Source organism: Rhopalosiphum padi, chromosome 1 (assembly GCF_020882245.1).
Source record: "Rhopalosiphum padi isolate XX-2018 chromosome 1, ASM2088224v1, whole genome shotgun sequence".
NCBI lineage: Eukaryota > Metazoa > Arthropoda > Insecta > Hemiptera > Aphididae > Rhopalosiphum > Rhopalosiphum padi.
This window is the reverse complement of record NC_083597.1, coordinates 77,618,195-77,639,560: the sequence shown is the minus strand read 5'-3', so window position 1 is coordinate 77,639,560 and position 21,366 is coordinate 77,618,195. Positions and strand designations below refer to the sequence as shown.

At 28.3% G+C, this 21,366-nt stretch overlaps 3 protein-coding genes across 5 annotated transcripts; 2 read left to right on the top strand and 1 right to left on the bottom strand.

Annotated features, from left to right (window-relative positions):
• Window positions 1-1,848: 1,848 nt before the first annotated feature.
• On the top strand, window positions 1,849-6,408 carry LOC132929369 (THO complex subunit 4-like). The gene is made up of 5 exons (XM_060994689.1): window positions 1,849-2,253; window positions 3,073-3,213; window positions 5,597-5,744; window positions 5,816-5,920; window positions 5,995-6,408. The coding sequence occupies exons 1-5, from the start codon at window positions 2,023-2,025 to the stop codon at window positions 6,168-6,170; spliced, it is 801 nt and encodes a 266-aa protein (XP_060850672.1). The 5' UTR covers window positions 1,849-2,022; the 3' UTR covers window positions 6,171-6,408.
• A 731-nt stretch (window positions 6,409-7,139) lies between these two features.
• LOC132929378 (ubiquitin-conjugating enzyme E2 S) lies at window positions 7,140-9,366 on the bottom strand. Its single transcript, XM_060994701.1, has 5 exons — window positions 8,988-9,366; window positions 8,770-8,917; window positions 8,511-8,701; window positions 8,319-8,447; window positions 7,140-7,615 (listed from the first exon to the last, which is right to left on the bottom strand). Exons 1-5 carry the CDS (start codon window positions 8,994-8,996, stop codon window positions 7,481-7,483), a joined length of 612 nt encoding a protein of 203 aa, XP_060850684.1. The 5' UTR covers window positions 8,997-9,366; the 3' UTR covers window positions 7,140-7,480.
• A 1,132-nt stretch (window positions 9,367-10,498) lies between these two features.
• Window positions 10,499-20,949, top strand: LOC132929331 (zinc finger protein 569). Of its 3 annotated transcripts, none has more exons than XM_060994621.1 (11): window positions 10,499-10,733; window positions 11,523-11,918; window positions 11,998-12,206; window positions 15,541-15,821; window positions 15,893-16,355; window positions 16,697-16,844; window positions 16,956-17,182; window positions 17,991-18,156; window positions 19,062-19,244; window positions 19,322-19,495; window positions 19,576-20,949. In XM_060994621.1, the coding sequence occupies exons 2-11, from the start codon at window positions 11,553-11,555 to the stop codon at window positions 20,452-20,454; spliced, it is 3,096 nt and encodes a 1,031-aa protein (XP_060850604.1). In that variant the 5' UTR covers window positions 10,499-10,733; window positions 11,523-11,552; the 3' UTR covers window positions 20,455-20,949. The 3 variants fall into 3 exon arrangements, with proteins under 3 accessions (XP_060850604.1, XP_060850621.1, XP_060850612.1); XM_060994629.1 differs by having other exon boundaries at window positions 10,501-10,733; window positions 11,804-11,918; XM_060994638.1 differs by lacking the exon at window positions 11,523-11,918 and having other exon boundaries at window positions 10,500-10,733.
• Window positions 20,950-21,366: the final 417 nt, after the last annotated feature.

Here is a 21,366-nt window from a genome sequence, read left to right as displayed (position 1 = left end):
ACGATATTTTTTTGTCCCGGACCCGGCACGGATGCCCGGTTCTCACCCGGCTCGGATAAATGTGAATGTTTACATTTAAAATGTATGAGATAATATTTTTGTCCTACCCGGACGGATCCCGGCCTATGCGCGGCCCGGAGCAGTGGGAATGGACCTTTATCGAGTAGTGGACACTGGCCCAAACTTTTCACATATTCACAGGTCTACCGAGTTTAGCCACGTATAATCAACCGATAATCAATAATGGTTCCAATTACGAAATATCAGATCAATTAAAACTACATTTTTCTTTTCTTTCTTTATTTGAATAATTACACGACTATATAACCTTCTTTATAAACGATGTAAAGTTCAAAAAAAAAATCTATTTAAAAAAATTTGATCTTATATAAGTATATTTTATTATTTTTTATTTTATACAATTGTTTTGATTTAAATTATATTCTCATTATTTATTTATTTCATGATATATAAGTACGAGTAATAAACCAGAACGCCTGGTTAGCTGAATTATTTAAATACATTTTTAATTAGAAAATTAGAATTAATTATAAAAAAAATCTGATATAATATCAAAATATGTAAATTTGGTTTTCTTTGTGTTTCGTACACCTTACCCCTGTAAATCAAGTTTAAAGGGTTTTGTTTTCATTGAGAGCTCCCTAATTCTAGGTTTTAAATAGTTAAATCATTATTCAAAATTATTTTTGTTCCTAATTTTTTTGTTATAACCTGTGGGTATTCGTTTAGTATGTGACCTATCAAAACTATTACCACAAAATAACGAAACTAATTTACAGTGGCGTATGTAAGGGGGTTTTAGGAGTTCAACCCCCCCTCCCTGAAATGTATAGTTAGTACGGGCATTGATTTTGATAGTAGAATTAATTGGAATTTAAGAATGGAAATTTTTTTTAACCCCCCCCTGAAATTAATATCTATATACACCACTGGCCACTGCTAATTTGTGCCATAAATGTCATGTTGAAACAAATATGTAGGTACATCGTGCACGAAGAAAAAAAGATTGGCTACGGATGAGATTCTTTACGATGTATCACACATTCATGGGGAATATTAAAAACTAAAATCCTACGAAAAATGCATGGAACATCAGCTGAAATATTGCCACGTCATTTAATTGAGGTATGGTACCGATCTATTAACAGGCAAGAGATAATTGTTTTTTTAATTTTTGAGCGATGTATAAAAAGTGTTTTACCAAATATAATTTAATAATATTTATAATAAAATAATTTTATGACTTTTAATTTTTACACTGATATTTTGTTGGCTGATATTGAATGTAATCCGTAATCTGTAATAATAAAATAACATAATTTTATGATTTTTAATTATTTATTATTTAATTATCGGTCCGGTATGTCACATACTAAACGAACACCAACCTGTGTTTTAAATTTCTAATTCAAATAACAGTTATTCCAAACTTGGCAAATATATTACGACATTACGTGTCTAATAAAAATCCATTGATACTCATGTAATAGGGAATACATTAGCATTGGAATAAATATATTTTGGAACAATGAACTTTATAACAAAAAAATGTTGTTTCACCTCAATCGTGGTAACAATATAACAAAAAGTAGGTATATAATTTTATTATATTTTATTATTATTTAGTTATTCTTTTGTATAAAATATTGGCGGCATTATATATCAGTGTGCCCAATGTAATTGTTTTGGATTCACAGTAGTGACAGTAGGCTCTCCCACCAGTTAAATCCAAGTATTCAACATTGCCCGGTTAACCACAGTGTAAACAAGATAATACAAAGGTTAGTCGCTATAGTGATATTGGCAACCGTGATCGAGTAACGACGTAACATTGTATTTGTATTTGTGATATTTTGTGATCGGCGATTGTTTGCGTAGCGGCCATTTTTGTTAAACTTTTTCCGTCCATAGCGTGGTTTACCAGTTAAATTTTGCTCATACACACGAGTCTAAACTTCGTGTAATTTGTTTGTGAATTATCGTAACTGAAATTTACTGAAGATGGATTTAAGTTTGGACGAATTAATCAAGAGCAAACGGTCAACGTCTCGTGGCGGACGTCGTGGTGGCGGAAGACAAGGCGGTTCTAGAGGCGGTGGTGTCAAACGCGGAGGCGGTGGTGGCGGAGGATCGAATTTCCGATCAAATGGTGCTGCCGGCGGTGGCGGAGGTCCCATGCGCAGAGGCAGACCGATGGCTAGGCGTTCAAATGGATTTAGTCCTTATTCCAAGGTGAAAAACACGTGAAAATTAGGGAGCTTTAGAACGGCAGCTACTATTTTTGTCCTCCTCACTTCAGTAAAAGTTACAGAAGTTGCCATAATGGATGATGATGTGGGGGAGTAAGGGTTATTAAGTTTTCTCGATAAAACATTTTAGCATCCATCGTTATTTGTCGCACATAATTCATGAATCGTAAGATGGAACTGTAACATTGTTCCCGTCGTTTGTGTCGTGTGTACTTTGCAGAACGAAATGTTGATTGTTGCTTACCATTAATGTTATGGTAATGACGACTATCTTTGCTCAAAACAAAATCTGTTACCATTTATCATTTGACGACTGCTGTCATGTATTTTAAAGCAAACTGAATTGGTTTCTAAGTAATTTATACTTCATAGTATCCACACAAAGAATTATTTTCTTTCTAGTTCATTTTCAGGTATATTCTGCCAAAATATTACTATGTTTTTTATCATTATTGATTAGGTATTATATTATCTACAATATATATCATTCAGTGGTGTGGTCAAGGGATTTTTGATGTCTAAATGTCTTGGAATTTTTTAGGCGAGTGGGTAAATTATGGTATGAAATAATGTAATTATCAACTTTCAGTTTTTGCTTTTCTTCAATTAGAGTTTTTGAAAAAATATTAAGAATATCTTTGTGAAATAGGTAAGGTGAATAGTTGCTAAAATAATAAAATTATGGGTACCTATTATCATTGATTAATAACCGAAAACCGAGTTTCCCAAATATCACTTTATTATTATATGTGCAGTTTATATTTTTTGATGTTTATTTATTTATAAATATAATTTTTTTTAGGGTGATGTAAATGGATCATGGACTCATGATATGTACGAAGGACCTAAAAGACAACAAATGAGGGGTGGCCTATCTACTACCAATATTCATAAGATAGTCATCTCAAATTTGGATTTTGGAGTTACATCAACTGATATACAGGTTTGATTAAGAGTATAACCTTAATTTATTTGTCAATGTTTTTTTTATTAATAACACTTTTAAATGCCTGTTTCATTTTTGTTCCTAATTTAAATTGTCAATTTAATTATCTTTCAAACATTTATTTTGATTTATTTAAATATTAATGTTTGGGTACAGTTAATTGAATTTTTATATTTATTTCACAAATATATAAATACCACTATGAATGGTATAATTATAATCCTAAAACATTTTAGAAAAAATATAATGTTAATTTTTGTTTTTTAAACACTAAACTATTAACTGAAAAATATTTAGTCCTATACTTAATATCAACTGTAATTTGATTTACACAAAAACATAACTAGTCTTAAGTTAATGAAGATGAACAAATTAATTTATTGATTTTTATAAATTTCTTATTGATTGAAATGTGGATAGTTTTCATAACCTGGGAATACAATACAATTTATTAAATAATAGTTATCTGCTAAAATTGTTAACTACTTACCATTATAGGCTTCATTTTAATTATTTAATGTGAATAAATTCGAAAACATTATTTTTCCAGGCATCTTCAGCCGATTGCAGCTTGAAGATACCTAGATAGAATGTTCACCACATGTTAGATCCACTATTGGTTCAAAGCTGGGGTTTCATTTGTGTTGTAAACAGCCTTCCGACAACTACCCACGGACAGTGTTTTCTCTTTATAATTTCTATACCTGGCTACTCAAGATAAAATTATTACAAAAGAATTCGGTTTTCACAACATCTAATGAAAAAAATTTTTTTGCCTAAATTTAATTGTGGGAAATGACCCAATATAAATAAGCCACTGACTACTAAATATGATATTTTGTAACTCATTTCTGAGTATACAGAATTTACATTTTTAAAATTGGTATATTTATCATAGTGTCTTAAGATATTATGGTAGTCATAAGTGCTTCACTGAATTATTGACAAGTATGAACAGTGACAATTTTAATTTAAGTAATGCACATGGCATTTTGAAAAGTATTTTTCACGGGTACACCATTTGTATTAATTTATTTTTGTTTTAAAAACATCACATTTATAAAATTTGAAATTTATCTTCATGCTATCTACATCGTCAAGTATATTAATTCTACGTCGAAATTTAAGAAAAACAACAATATCTACATCTTTAAACAGAAGTCATTTCATCACAATTAGAAGAAGATTTATTCAAAATTACACATTTGGTGTACCTGTTGTTAAAAACACAATTTTATTGTGCTATTACTCTAAAAAATATAAAATTAAATTATACTAGGCTATTTAAAAAAAAAAAAAAAAAATTAAAACCTTCCTTTTTATGGGACGACCATTCAATAACAAAGTTATTATGTTGAATGATATGTTTATGAATAGAATACAAATTTCTGAGTTTTTAAATAGTATTGTTCTACAGTTAATAACATATTTATGAGGTACTGATTTGGAAATTAAATAGTCGGGTACTATAACTATTGAGATTATAACTAATTTTGGTGATTTTTCTTGGATAAAAATATCTTTATGAGGTTTTAGTTTTTGTTGTTTTGTTGTTGGATTCAATGGATTGTCTGTGATATACCTTTAATTCAATTTGATATGTTGTCTTTAATAATGCTGCTGATACATTGGAGAATTCAGAATTGCAAATAATTTAACGTCCAAAAAGAAAATGTATTGTTCAGTATGTAAAAAAAATTAAGATTAATAATTTTTCAACAAATCATATCTAAGAAGTTATGTAAATCAACACTATATTTGCAAGAGTTCAGTCAAATGAACATAATAACTTCATCATCTGATTAAACCAAAATAATTGATGTATGTTTTAAAGAAGAAATGGATTTTAAGAAAATATTTACTGGACAATTAAGAAAAAAAAAAGAAGAATTTTATTGATGCACTTTAATATTATTCTGTTATGTCAAGATTATTGATCTGAAAAACTGTCGAATAAACATTGTAATGATGATAAAAGAAAAGTTATTAACTTTTTCTAGCCAGATAATATAAAAAAAGTATAAATAAATGAAGAGAAAACCTAATATCGAACAAGGAAGCTTGAATTACAACCAACACCATCACTATCGTCATCTTCATCATCATCTTATAAACAACATCAGTCTTCTGAAGCTACACAACTGATTGATTATAATAAAGTAATGATATTACTTGATGATTAAAAACAATTTGCTGCTGTCATTTCCTCTCAGTAACTAAAGACTTTTCAAAAAGTAATCTAAACTTTAGTTTATTCCTTGATTTTCTGGACTTATAAATATTAAAATTTGTCTTGTGAATGATTGTTTTGTATTGGCATGGATGGTATATATTAAGTGAATTGAATGTAAAAGATCTAATATAATGATATTTTTTACAGGAACTTTTTGATGAATTTGGACCTTTAAAAACTGCTACAGTTCACTATGATAGATCAGGAAGATCATTAGGAACAGCAGATGTTGTTTTTGATAGTAAGAATGCTGCATTAAAAGCAGTTCGTCAATATAACAACGTACCCTTGGATGGTATTTATTTAAATTATTTATTAATACAATTTTTTTTTAGAATTTAATTAATTATGAATTGCTTATTTAAGGTTGTCCTATGAAAATAGAACTTGCTACAGACTTATCTACTGTTGCCAATCTTGCTACACGCCTAAGTAGACCAGCGCAATTGCCAATCCGGGGAACTCGTGGTGGTATGAATGAATCCAGCCATGTTTTACTTTGAAATAATATCAGTATTAACTTAGAAATATTAATTTTTATAAAGGAGTTAGAGGTAATCGTGGTAACTCTAGAGGTGGTCGTGGTAATAGCCGTGGCAACACCAGAGGACGAGGCGGAGGCAGTAGCAGAGGTGGCAGGAATAATCAGGAAAAAAAGATGCCAAATAAAGATGAACTAGATGCACAACTTGATAGCTTTATAAAAAGCAAGAATAACTGATTGATTTATATTGTACTTATTTCTTTATTTTCTAATATCTATTTTAAGTATAAAATAGTGTTTGACAATTAAAACTGCGTTATTAGTTATTAATTTAAATAACTCATAATAATTTCTATTAGGTTATAAAGTAAATTAAACCTACAATTATACACTTTTATAATTTAACTACTTTCCAATTATTTGTACATTATTCCCCTTAAGTTTTCATGCAAAATACAAATTTTTTTTATTGTAATTCATTTATATTTTTTATGTTATTAATCATCAAAATGGTTTAAATTCCTTGTTAAACATCTTCCATGTCAATTTTATTGATAAATATTATTCAATTTAGGTGACAGATATATTATACATAATATTATATATGTCTGTGATTGGGGTATATTTTTATATTCTTATTAGAAGTTAAAATTATACACACGATGGATTATCATTACATACATCAACATCAAAAAATTAACTGACAACTATGTCGCAAAAAAAAAGGGCCTTTTTTCTGATATTTATCGAGCTCTTATATTTTTTCATGATCTGACTTCTGCTTTAAATATTGAAGGTGAATAAGGATTGGTAGGATTGATGAGAATGCACTACCAATTCTTTTAATAAGTAAACTTGACCCCAGGGCCTATTTGAGGGGTAGGAGGGTCCTCTTAAACAGAAATCAAATTACATAGTAATACTATAGAATATTTTCAATAACTATAATTAATTAATTAATTAAAAAGTCAATCGTTTTCTTTTTAATGTAATAATGACGATCAATTTGAGTATTTGACAAGATAACTCATTTAATATGTTAGTAAAAGAAAACATTCCTATTAGTTTATTTTTCATTCATTACATATTGAGATAATCTGAAAAAGTGGACTTTAGTATTTCTGTAACATATTCAAATTGTTATCATTTATTAGTAAACACAAATAAAGGTTCAATCTAATATTAGGAATAAAATTTAACATGATGTATTTATATCAATTTATTTATTTATTGTAACATTCTTGTAGATAAGGAACAAAATATATAAATTTTTAGAACATTTTAAATTATAATAAATTATCTATTAAATATTTTATATACATACAGGTTACAAATTTTCGAAAAAGCGTAACACTTGTTTGAATTCACATAATAATTGAATCTTAATTTTATTACACAGCAACCGACAAAAAAAGGACACACAAATTTAATTGGAAAAATCTAGTCGTTTAGTAGGTATTCAAGAAGCTATAAAATATAATATAAAATACAATGACGACGTCTGATGAAGTTTCACCCAATATAATACAAGTTAAATAATTTATAATCTAAAGTCTTTTTAATGTTTTCCTTTTATCTTTAGAAATTTTTTTCTTTTCTAATGTTTTACTACCAGCATGTTTTTTTGCTAATGGACCATCACTTGAATCATCTTCTCGTCCTATCTTCATACTCTTTGGTATCTGCAATAATAAAACACTGATCATTGTAAATTCATACTACCCTTAAAAGAGGATACTACATTCACATATGTCTTCTTAATAACCTACGGATAGAATCACAGGCTGTATTGATAAGACCACAAATTGATATATAATATGGTTGAGAACATAATTTTTGAAATATCGTTTTTATTTTATTGATATCACATATAAATTGTTTCGAAAATCATAATTTTTTTGTTTTTTAAACTTGAATAACTTTTTAATAGTTCATATATTGAAAAAATAACAATTTTTCCTACTTATGTGGTGAAAATGTTATTACTTAGTTATCATTGTAGCCTCCTCTTAAACTACTAATTTTGTAAATTTATAATTCATAATACTTATTACATCTACATTATAAACAAATTATAAAACATATTATACTCTGTCCCAAAGGAGAATACATACTTTTTCTACATGGTAACAGGTAGTGCTGAGGCTTATGTCCTTTACCTTTCTAAAATGGTAAAGTAAATGTTTTGCAAAAACAACAGTGTAGAGTTGTGATTGCGGAAGAGTAACACAACAATTATTGGTGAAAGTGGTCCATGACTGTCTGGGTTTAGTAGTTTAGGTATTATTTTTGGTACATAGTATAGGTATACCAATACAGTATTTATGATAATAAAAACAAAAATGATATATCTTAAAAATCTAAATATAAAACTAAAATGTATACCGGTGCATGAATTTCTGTTATCATTTGTGCTCTTTGGAAATAATGATCATATTCTTCTAATAGAAGTTTGCCAGCTTCTTCATTTAAAGCGGATTCTGCATTTGGTACTATTAATAAACATTTAATCGTCTACAAATAAAATAAAATACACGGATTAAACATTTTTAATGAAATATATATTAAATTACTTACAAGAAGAATATGTTTTATTCCTAAATCTTGTTTCCAATCCCTCTTCAAAGTGTTGACACATATTTCACCGCTGCTTGCAACGTTGGGATGGAAAATTTTGGTAAGGAAATATGCCTTTGGTGGTGTGTGTGGAAAATCTTTACCCAACACCAACTTCACATTAAACCGACCGCCCGCATATGGTGTACCCGCTGTGTAATCAAAACAAAACATGTTCACTCAGAACTGTTAGTTTCTACATTAATAGTTTTGAACATACCGGGGCCGTCGATGAATGCTTGGATATCGGTGACATCAGAATCATTGACGACAATCCGTATACCTTCTGGCGGGTCTTTTATCAGTTCTTCTTGTTCCCTGACTAGTCTGCGGATAGTTTGCGGTGACAGGTTTTCGACGTTGGAAATCTTGAAAGTACAAAAAAGAACGTGAAACAAACAATAAAATCACGAAACGACGTACATTGTTAATACTTACGGAACTCATATTAGTCTTCTAACTGTTGAAATCCGATGGTACACACTACACAATTAACTTTGTTTAATATTTTAAATTATTATTTCGAACGACGACCACCTATATATTCACTAAAGAATAAAGTTTGCCTCCGTAAATCCGCGATAGGAGAGAATTCAAAATAAAAATCTCGCAACAATAATAAAAACGATATCAGTATAATTCAGTTTCTGTCGTGGCGTACAATAATAATTGTAAGACGGTCGACACGGACAAAGGTAGCCATTTTAACGTTTCATTCTCTCCACACCCCCACCAATGTGTGTCGAGCCAATGGGATTTTGTATTTCAGAATTTTGAAACGTAACGGTTTACGGCGATCGTTCGTAACTGTGGAGGGTCGACGAATAACAAGTCGCGTTATAAAAATCAGCCGTTGAGCCGTCGGATCCAGATGAGTGCGTTATGTAATAATACAATTAATAATATGGTAGGTAGTAGAATTATATAAATACTATCAAGATCAAGCACGTATTCATGATCAATAATTTTTGTTGTGTGTGGGGTGAGGGTGGGGGGTAAAATATTTATAATACATGATTATATTATAGATATATAATGGCTACCGTGTTATTATCAGAGAATAGATGAAATTTATTTATTTATTTTATCTATTCTGTGATATTATCGCTTTATCGGAATATCTACATTCTACACTACAGTTACATTAACAAGAAAAAACTAATAACTATTTTCAGTTATAACACAATTATACCCGTGTAGTATATTATTAAATATTTAAATATTTTATAAGTAAATTGAATTTAAACGATGCTATATGCAGTGTCATTACTGTCATAAAATAACTAATAAGTGTCAGTCATTACAGAAAAAAAAGATACATATATCGTGTACGTCTTAGAAATAGAAATGAGCATATTATTTTACATACTAGTTGTGGTTATAGAACATAGATAAAATTAAATAAAATTATCTATAGCCGTGATGAAGACTAGAGTCAAGAATATTTTAGTCTTTATAGAACTTAGTTACTATTTAGAATATTAAATCTCATTTTTTATGATTTTAGTTTAGTATAGTCACAGAATAAGTTAAATTGTGGTATAGTATATTACTATTTACCATATAGCACAATGAGGCACGAATCAAGATATACTATAGATCATCATAGTTCGTGTTACTAACAGGTAAATATATTAATTATTAATATATAAATATCATGAACTAAAATTATCTTATTAATATTTAGTAAGATCATTGTTCTGTAGTAAGATATATCTTAGGGCTTAAAGACTAAAGTGTCTAAGTTTGCGATAAATATAAATATATCTGTGGCATGAAGTAAGATGTAATATATATCTTAATTCTTAATTCTTAATTCGTGATCTGGTGATACTACTGTTATTACCACGAATATAGATATCTATATCCATGTCTATTACACTACTACCACGGTCAGCTCCATATACCTATCAGCGCCGACAATCATTGACATCACGTATTTCTGTTTTTACTCCATGAGCAGTGATCGACCGCGGCCCGCCACACCAAACATTTATGATGGTCTTGATGGTGCGGTGGGGAGTGGGGTCGGTGGAGGACTTGCGACGAACGTATATTGTATACGTATAATGGCGTCATATTCCTGTCTATCGGTGTTTACGCGTTCAAATACGCGTTCCACGGCAGAAAACGGCCCGGAATAACGTACTTCGGAGTACGTCCGACAAACGGTTGAGCGACGGGGTGAGTACATTTGACATTGTCGAAATTTTATTAGGTTAGGGACAAAATTGTCGACGGATTATTGGAACAAACATGTCCGCCCTTGGCAGATGTGACACGGTCTGGGTTCGGGACGTTTTCGCCACATCGAGTGTGCTTGGGTTTCTTCCGTTCTCTGGTCAAACGTTGAATATAATAATTATTAATTTAAAAACAATTGAATAATTTGAATCCCGTTCACAGGAGACGTTTAATATATGAATATATATGTGCGAAAAACGATAATTAAAAACTAACCATGAAAAATAAATATTAATGGAGGAAAAGATGGCGAACAGAATTTTTTAGGTTATACACTTATAGTCGGGTAAATAATAATATTTACTCGATGGGAAAGTGGGAAAGTGTTTAGTGTTTACTCGATCGAACCGATTCGTCGGGGTCGGTCGATAGTCGATACGTCGAACCCGACTTTCGGATTTCGGAGTATTGAATACGGACTACTGAGTACCATTTTCACAAAATACTTTATAGACTATATACGTACGTTTTAACGTACCTTATATGTGGCTATGTCGTATACGTCTATTTGTGTACCCTGGGTCATGGGATTCATCTGAATAAGATGATCTCGGGACCTCGGGTTGTATATAGTTGAATTATTTCTATTATTTTGTATCCAAGTCTAGTTTTTAACAAGTTTCGGCGTTATGTGTGGATTTGTTAGTAATTGGTTCTCAGTTACTGTCGAGGATACGGACGATCGTTATCGATCGTTCATATTCAAACTGCAGATATGTTTCTTTTTAGATTTTCCCTTAACCATCACCCCGTTTAACCATGGACACTGACTTTGTGGAAGAAATCGTGTCCATCAATTCTGGTAGCCAAACACTAGATTTTGATAGAAAGGACTCTATTTTATGTCCGGACAGTGTTAACTCTATTGTCAAGACAGAGTTCTTCAGTCCGGACAATGTTAATAACTCTATTGTCAAGACAGAGTTCTTCAGTCCGGACGACATTGACGATGCTATGTCGTCTGACAATTGTTTAATACAAACCATTGAGCCCTCGTATTTCACCAACAGTGGTACACGCGAAAATGAGCTCAATAATATGACTAGAGCGGTCATGGAATCTGTGCCATATGCTGATGGGTTACAATACTTAGCTGCCATATCTTCATTCAGTGATAATTTTAAGGTAGTAGATTGGTTTTTACAATCTAATACTACCTAATCATATTTTACATTTTTATCTAAAATTATACTTAATTGTATAGGAAATGGACCCCGGGCAGCGAGTCAAACAAGAGCCTGTTGACCCTAGCGATTTATTTGAGTCTAGTGATGAGGAAGTTGTCCAGCAAATGACCCAAGAGGAATACCAGGAATTTTTTGATGTACAAGAAGAAGTTGTTGTTCAAGAATGCCCCGAGCAAGAAATAATCACTCAAAGTTGGGACATGAATCGCTCTACTAATATTGACACGTGAGTTTTTAAAGATTTAAGTTTCTTACTGAGTATATTTTGTTCATGCTTAAATAATGATTAACTGCCGGAAATTTGATAATTAGTTTTTGTCCGGTAGATACAGATGAGATAACATGTTCATCTATAATGAATAATTGTACTTGTGAATCAGAATTGCTTATAAATTATGACCTATAACATTTCTGGGAAATTATTTTAGTGGTTGCAGTAGTTTAATCAATTTGATCTTTCCTTTTTTTTTTACACTACTAACTCTTACTTAGTTATTGGTTATGCTCATTTAATATGGCACATAGATTAAGTATGTACTAAACTGTTTATTATTAAAGATCTAAAATTGAAAATGCAATACATAATTATAATTCATAATACAAATTATATTGCACAAATAAAAATTGTGTTTATTAAATTTTTTATAATAATAATAATAATTTAATATTATTATTAGTAACTTGGTAATTTATTAGTAATTTAATAATAAACAAGTTAAATACTTATTTAGAGATATTTAATCCTCGAAACAAGTACATCATAATATTTTTAAATGTTATTAATTAACTTTCACTTCAATAAGATTCATAAACTTCTAGAATTACTTGATTTATATTTGAGTTCTTTTTAAAGATCCTTGAACTATTAACATTATATTGTTCTTTGGTTAAAACTATTTTAGAATAATATAGTTTCTCTTCTAGAATCTCTCAAGGATTGGTTTAATTAAATCTCTCGAACAGGTATAAAGGTTTTCAGATTACTCAACATTTAAAATGACAATAACAGAAAATACTGCTCAATTGTAGTTTAATCATATTATTTAAATTTGAGCTCAGATACTTTATTGATAAGTTATTTTTTTTTTCATGTTTCTTTTATGTATAAACCGTTGTGGTATTATCTCTTGTCCAGAGTTATTATTTCTTATACTAATCTATGTCCCACAATATTTCTCATGTTCATCCCCAAAATTTTTCCTTTCATAGAACTTAATTGCTTTTAAGGTTTAATACTTCATTAAGAGAATGTCATACCAGCATGTATTGTCTTTATATTACAAACATGGCAAATTTTCGTTTATATTGTTAATATTAAAGTAAATTTACCTATTATCAAACTTCAAAGCTGGGTATTAACACATTATTAAGTTAAAAATTTAAGTTAATTTAATTTTTTAACTTAATAAGTTATTTTTTTTATGATTATTAACTTAATTATTAACTTTAGGAGTTTCGAATTAACTTTTAATTAACTTGAGTTAATTTTCATTTAAACAAGTTGTTAATTTCAATAAAATTGTGTGAACTATTGTAGGTATACAACTTTCTGGTACACATTTTATAAGTTATAAGTGTGCTGACAAAATTTTTACTGTTACCTTTTGGAACATATAGAATAATGAAAGTTCTTTAGTCTAATAACATAAATAATTTTAGGTACCGATTATTTTAATTTTACTTATGTGAAAACAAGATACTTTTTTATTTAACTAACTTAACTTGAGTTAAAAAGTTAATATTAAATTTTGGTTAACAATTAACTGAATTTAGATTTTAATTTAACTTAACTTTAACTGAGTTAAAAAATATCATTAACTTGCCCAGCCTTGTCAAACTTAATGGTAAGAATATTATTTAAGCCAACATTACATGTGGTTGTGTTGTCCTCTTAAATATAATTTTCCTCGAATGTAATAAATTAATTTCTTTTGATTTTTTTAAACCAGATAATTTGATGTCTTAAGATCAAGCACATTAAAATATTTAAAATTATATTTTTTTTTTGAAATGCTAATTAAATTAAATGTAAATTCTTCATTTCATATTGTATCTCTATTATTCATTTATATTAATTACTGTATTCTAAAAATATGCTACTTGAGCAATCTGAATAATTACACAAACTACATAAATTGGGTAGGTAGCTTACTATCATATGTTAATTGTAGTGTAACTAATATTTGATTTAATGATTGTGAATAATTTATGTTTCAACTTTGAATTTTCCAAAAAAAAAAATGAATAAAAAAGATTTTTGATGCATATTTTTTGGTTAATTTTATTGGAAGCTTAAGTAAGTACAAAATATAATTCTTAATATATTTGATTAAATATTGAAAATTAGTAACAAAAGTAAATATTTTGAAAGTTAACAGTTAAATCCTACAAAAATAAGCATGTGTATTGGGAGTTGGTTTGTTAGTAGATGTATTTCACTTTTTTTTTATGCATTAGTCCTTATATTTTGTTAGGCATAGGAACTGACTTCTGTAAAATATTATAAATTGTGTTATGGTACAGCATAGGATTATAATAATTATATGTAAACGTTATGTGTATAAACTTCTGAAGCTTATAAAGCCAAAAAGTTAAAATTTGTGAATCTAAAGAAAATAATAAAAGTCAATAAAAACACAAGAACAGTGCTGGTAGAGTTTTAACTCAATAATGGCATTTTTAAGTCATTTGTAGAAAAATTTAAGAATTTTTTTTTAGTTTAGGTTAAATATATAACTGTATATATATTGTATACTTATAAATGCAATCATAAATACTGTAAATTAAGGTACGATTACTTCATCCTACGCCTGGATACAGCCAAATATTTAAAAACCATCTCCTCTCATAACCATCTTTTCAATCTTAAATTATACTACTATACTAGTGGGAGTAATAGTTAAATATTTCATTTTATGTTTTGTTTATAAACTGTTACCATACCACCTACAAATGAGGTTTAATAACATATTGCCCATACTGTACTCCCTCAAATTGTGGGTGGGGCCCAACTTGCAACTTATTATTTATTCACTATTTGCTTTTTTCTTTCATCCCATAGAATTTGAATTGTTCTAAATTACCTTATATCTTTACTTAATCTCAACTTTTCTGATGTCAATGCTTTTTCCTCTAATAATACCATCATAATAAAAGCCATCTTCAATTTTATTTTTCTTCTTGGGTTTAAAATTTAATTGTATAAGCTTTACACATGAACATTCTTCACTGTTTTTATTTTAACTATTATTTCTATGTGCAGTATAAATCTATATATTATAAATTATCATTTTTATTAATTTTTTTTATTTCTATTTCTTTTCATATCGATTTGTCTTCAAATAATTGAGATATAATATTTTATTGTTAACAGTAAATAATAATAAAAAAAATATTCTGACTGCTGACTTGGTTATAAGACAGAAAAGTTAGATAAAATTTGGTAGTCACAATAACCACGACATTTGTGGTAGTACTCAGATTATCAACTAGTTGCGATAACTGATAAATAACAATAATAAAGTAGCAATTATTTTATTTAGATATTTATTTTGTTTTAGCATATTAGAAACAGAAGTTGAATGTATGTCATCAACTGATGATGTTGATATACCAATACCTGAAGGCGAAGAAGCTTCATCTTCTGTTAATCCATATCCATGTGATTTTTGTAGTCGGAGATTTAATCGAAAATCACATCTTATGAATCATATGGTTACTCATCAATCTGAGCGTCCCTTTTGTTGTGCATTATGCGGTGTTCGTTATCGACGTAAATGTGATTTAGCTAATCATATGAAAATTCATATTGGTCCTGATAATCAATCAGATGGTGGTTTAGGTATACAATTAATTTCTAAGAATATTTATATTAAGTTATGCATAATAACTTTAATATAATATTATTTGTAGATAACCAAAATGTATCTGTTACAAAAGTAATGAACAAATTAATGTTCGTGGATCCAATACATAGAAGGAGTGTTACACCTGGTGATGATTCTGAAGATAAAGGAGACACATATCAAGAACCAAATACAAAAATTCGTGGCCGTGGTAAAGGCCGGGGTAGAGGAAAAGGCCGTCCAATGAAAGATCGGTTAATTACTCTTGGTTGGAATTCAGAACTTTACTCAAAACCACATACATGTAACCCATGTGGAATTTCATTTACACGTGAAAAAGCACTTCTTAATCATGCTCGTCTTCATCATATTGATGATGGTGTAAATATTGTAACTACTCAAAAATCAAATTCAGATAGTTATGAGCTTACAATATTAGCTAATTCTAAATCCAGTGATGTGACTTCTTATTCTTGTGATTCATGTGGAGCAGTATTTGACAGATTTGATTTTTTAAAACGTCATCAAAGGTAAATTATTTAGTTTTTGATGACATCAGTCCTAAATTGAACTAAAGAGAAGCCAAAATATAAAATCAACTTTTTGTAATTTTTTATTGAGTCAGTTTATATATATTTTACTATAGTATTTGATCTAATATTAAATAATATGATTAAAAAGAAATTTAGGATAATTATTAATTATTTATAAAAAAAAAAAAAAAAACCGCTTATATACTCAAATAACAAATATAATATATTATGGTTCTTAATAATTCATTTTGAATTAAATATAGAAGTATAGTTGATATATATGAATAAAATATAAATTATATATTTTAATTATTGTATTTAAATTTGTTTATATTTAGGCAGCATATGAAAAAAGAACTTGGAAATGCCGAAGAAGAAATATATGAAGAAGCGCATATGTGTATACATTGTGGATTGTTCTTTAAGTCTATGCCAGAGTTAGATATGCATACTGAGCAACATTTGATTCCTACAAACATTTCTGAAGTATGTATCTTATTATTAATTTTATTTTAACATTTAAATGTTATTTATGAAAAATAAATTTAAATACTTATTATATAAATATTTAAGTAACTTAATCTATTTGCTGTTTAGAAATCAAAATGTTTAGTTTGTGGTGAAACATTTGATAGTACAGATGAGCTGTCTGATCATGTGTCTCAAATTCATACGGATTCATTATCTGAATATTCGTGTAAACTTTGTGGAAAACAATGCAAAGACGATAAAGCTCTCCAAAAACATTTAATGATTCATGACACATCTGATAATAATTGTATAATGTGTGGTAAAAGATTTCATTCCAGAGCACGTCTTAAACGGTAATTAGTAAAAACAATTTTAACACCCATGTTTTATATGTATATAAAGAGTGATTTTTTTATCATTAAACACTCATTATTTCATTAAATATTGACTTTTTTTAAAAATATATTGGTTCATACTTTTCTCAAACTAAGAAATTTTTATTTTTTCACACTTTTATTTAATAGTGAAACTACTTTTGATTTTCAAATGGCAATCTGTATTTAAAATGTATTAAATTAATAAGGCTATTTTTTTTATGAATTTTATCGTTCAAGTTATTATTTTTTGTTAATTTTTTAGCTAGATAAGCTTTTCAAAATCGGGTGATTTTTGGTTTTTATACTACTTCTAGTTTCATATGTAATAAACTTGTTATCGTCTATCGACGTAATGATGAACTTTGCACCTGTAGTTACCAATGCCTCACAGCCATAATAACCTGTAGGACGAATTATCTAAAAACCTCGAAACACTTAACTTTGAGGAGCTATAACTCACTAACAGTTTAATGAAAAATAATAATTTAAACATAAATTCATAAAAAAAAAAATAGTCTTTCTATTGTATGAAATTTGTAATATACGTTGCTACTTGAAAATCAAAAGTTGATAGTGATTTCACGATTAAATATAAGGGTGAAAAAAAATTAAAATGTTGTATAGTTTTAGAAAAGCATGAAACTAAAAATGTTGAAAAAAAGTCAACACTTTTTGAAATAATGAGTGTTTAATGATAAAAAAAACTAACCCTGTTATCATCCTGTATATATATTATAAGAAGTTTAAATTGTAGTAGTAACATTTATTTTATTTTATTTTTTAGTCATATGGTAACTCATCGAGAAAAAGGAGTAATTTGTGACATTTGCGGTGAAGAAGTAGCTGATAAACGAGCACTTATTAATCATAAAGCCAGTCATGCAAATACTGTTAGTATTTCACGAAATTCAATGACTGAAAAAATATTTCCTTGTACTAGTTGTGGAAAAGTGAGTAGTTACTGTATTTAATTATTAATTTTTATTTATTATACTTCTGTAGGACCTTGGTTGTTCAGCTTGTAGCATAAACATTATATTGTCTTTGCATTGGTAGTTTAAAAAATGTAATATTTGTGTTAATATTTTACTAAATACTGATTGTATGAGTATATTTTAATGGTTTTCTGTTATTTCATATACTTTTATATATTAATAATAATAAAATAAAAAATACTAATGAATTTCTTATCCATAAGTCATGATTACATGATATTTGCTATCATGAAAACTGCTTTTGTGGGTGTCATTATGTAAAAAAAGACCAATAGTAACTATCAAACTATTGTGAAAGCAACTATTGTACTAGTAGTGGTGGATCCATTGTGCCCTCACTGTCAATGGACTATAGACACATTTTGAAATGGTCATTTTTTTATTTATATATAAATATGATTTAAAAAATTAATAAATACCTATATAATAATCGTATAGTCAGTGTTGAAACTTTATTCATATATTTTATATAATTTATTTACTGAAAAAAAAAATGTGCATCATCACTTGAAAAAAAAATGGTCTGGATCCACCGCTGCATACTAATCATATATGCATAATAGTTTGAGAATAGCTATCATGAAAGTCATAGTGTTACCCTAAGTTTTTCCACTCAGTTAGGAATTATTTTTTTCAGGTTCTGGAATTCCTCCCTACATTATTAAAATTGTTACTTTATGGTTATTGTAATGCAACAAAATATTTCCAAAATAATTTATTAAATAATATTTAAACAGAGGTTTTTTCAAGAATATTTTGATACTCGATTCATTTGTTATGTAAATTGTATATAATAAAGAAATTGATATATGATTATGGTTTTAGCTAATATAATATATAGAATTTATTATTTTATTTAGGTATTTGGATCTAGATCATCTCAACAAATACACATACGAATACATACAGGAGAACGACCTTATGGTTGTAGATATTGTAATAAAGCTTTTGCTGATGGTGGTACTCTTCGAAAACATGAACGAATACATACTGGTGAAAAGCCATATGCTTGTCCTGTCTGTCCAAAGGCATTCAATCAAAGAGTAAAATTATTCAATTCCTATAATATTTTTTACTAAATACTCTTATCTATATTTTTTATAATGTAATATTATTTTAGGTTGTATTGCGTGAACATATACGAGCACATCATGCTGGAACTGAGGCAAAAGGTGGTCAAGTAAATTTTTATGAATGTAAAGTGTGTGGATATTTGTTCCGATCTTCAATGGAGCTTTGTTCACATTTAGTTCAGCACAGTGATGACAATACTAAACGATCTAGAGTAGTACCTGTAATTTTCTTTTTTTAATTTGAATTATATGTAATATGTATAATTTAATTAAATAACAAGAATATAATTCTTTATCCTAGATTGGACCTCGCAAGTATAAGCGTCGTAGCAAGTTGGGTAATCGAAAAGATACGTGGTGCTTAGTAGAAAAAGTATTTACAGTTATGTCTGGGCAGTCCGACACAGAGAGCTGCGAAGATGAACCCATGCCTACAGTAGAAGAGCAAGCAGTACAATCAATAATAGAACAGGATGATATGCCTTACAATCCTCCAACTATAGCTCCTCCTAGTCCTCCTAGTAAGTCTCCAGTTAAAACATACAAAATTGTTAATGGCAGGTTAGTAAAAAGCGAACAAAAGTCTTCTAAACAAAGTTCAAGTGAATCAAAACACACAGTTCCCAAGCCAGAATCTATACCAAAAAAGCATAGCTTTGTGCTTAAAGATGGAGAATGCACTAGAACATGTTCAACTGTTCTTTATTATTCTTCAAGATCTGATCCTACAGTTATGGATTCGTCATTAGGAGAGGAATCCAAAGAAAATGATAATCCAGAAGAACCTGAAGATCAGATATCTGTAGAGGATACAGATTTTAGTAACATGAAAATCGAGGCAGTTAGTGCCCAGTCAATATTTAATGTACAAGATTTAGACAACATATGCAACATTGATTTTTCTGGTGAAAATGGAGTACAATATTTTGTAGATAATTCTGATGGTCGATATGGCGATCATTGTGATTTAATTGTGGAAGCTTCAAATGATGATTGTTTGATTGAAACAGAACTAGTGTTTGATACAGATTATGTTGAGGAGGTTGGTGCTAACATTGAGCTGAGCACTGAAGAAATGGCACCTGTTTTTGCAGAAATTATTTCTTGTGATATTTGCGATGAAGTATTTGAGGATAGAAAGGAACTTATGAGACACATTCAAACCATGCACATTGGATAAATGATGGACTTTTTTTTGTGTACTACTAACTGCTTAGTTGTAATATTTTCTTTGTATATCAATATATTTTTTTTTCTGTATGTACGCTTTGCACATACATTTATATTTTAATTGCTATAAATATAATAAAATGTTGCCATTTTGCACCTAATTAGATAATGTGGCCAAGATGATGTTACCATATTAATATTATTTATGAGGGTTGTGTAGTGTATATTCCTTGCAATATTCTTGATCAATTTTAATAATTTCATCATATTGAAATTATGTCAAATCTGGTTTTATTTCTTCACAAACAAAAAAAAAAAAAAAAATTGATTTTGAACAATTAGTTGTTATACTTGTGATAATTAAAATTTGTATTTATTGAATTGTTTTTGTTTTTATAAAACTGTAAAACAATAATATTTAATTTATTATTTGTATGTCGATGCATTATTTTTGTAACTAAATATACATAATGGTTTAAATAAATTCATCAATTTTTAAAGAGGCTGAATATTGAATTTTAATTTGTCAAATATATTAAAATCTATTTGACTTTAACTTTATTAAACAATATTTTGTAATATTGTTACATACAATTATTCTAAATGTGTAAAACACAGAACTATAACTTAGGTTATGCTAATAATAATTGTTAATACTAAAAAGTGATGCTAAATGAGTACAGTGTAAAATATTACAAAGAAATAAAGCCTATATTTTTTTTTCACTTAATCTAATACTGTATTATATTATATAATAAATACATTTGTTTTAAACCTTATTATGTACACATTAAATTCTTCTGATATGTTGAAAATTGTTAATAATTGTTAAAAGAATAAGTGTGTGTACATAAGAATTATAATTGTAAATACAAAATTATTATAACCATATATATATTTAATATAATATATATAAAACATG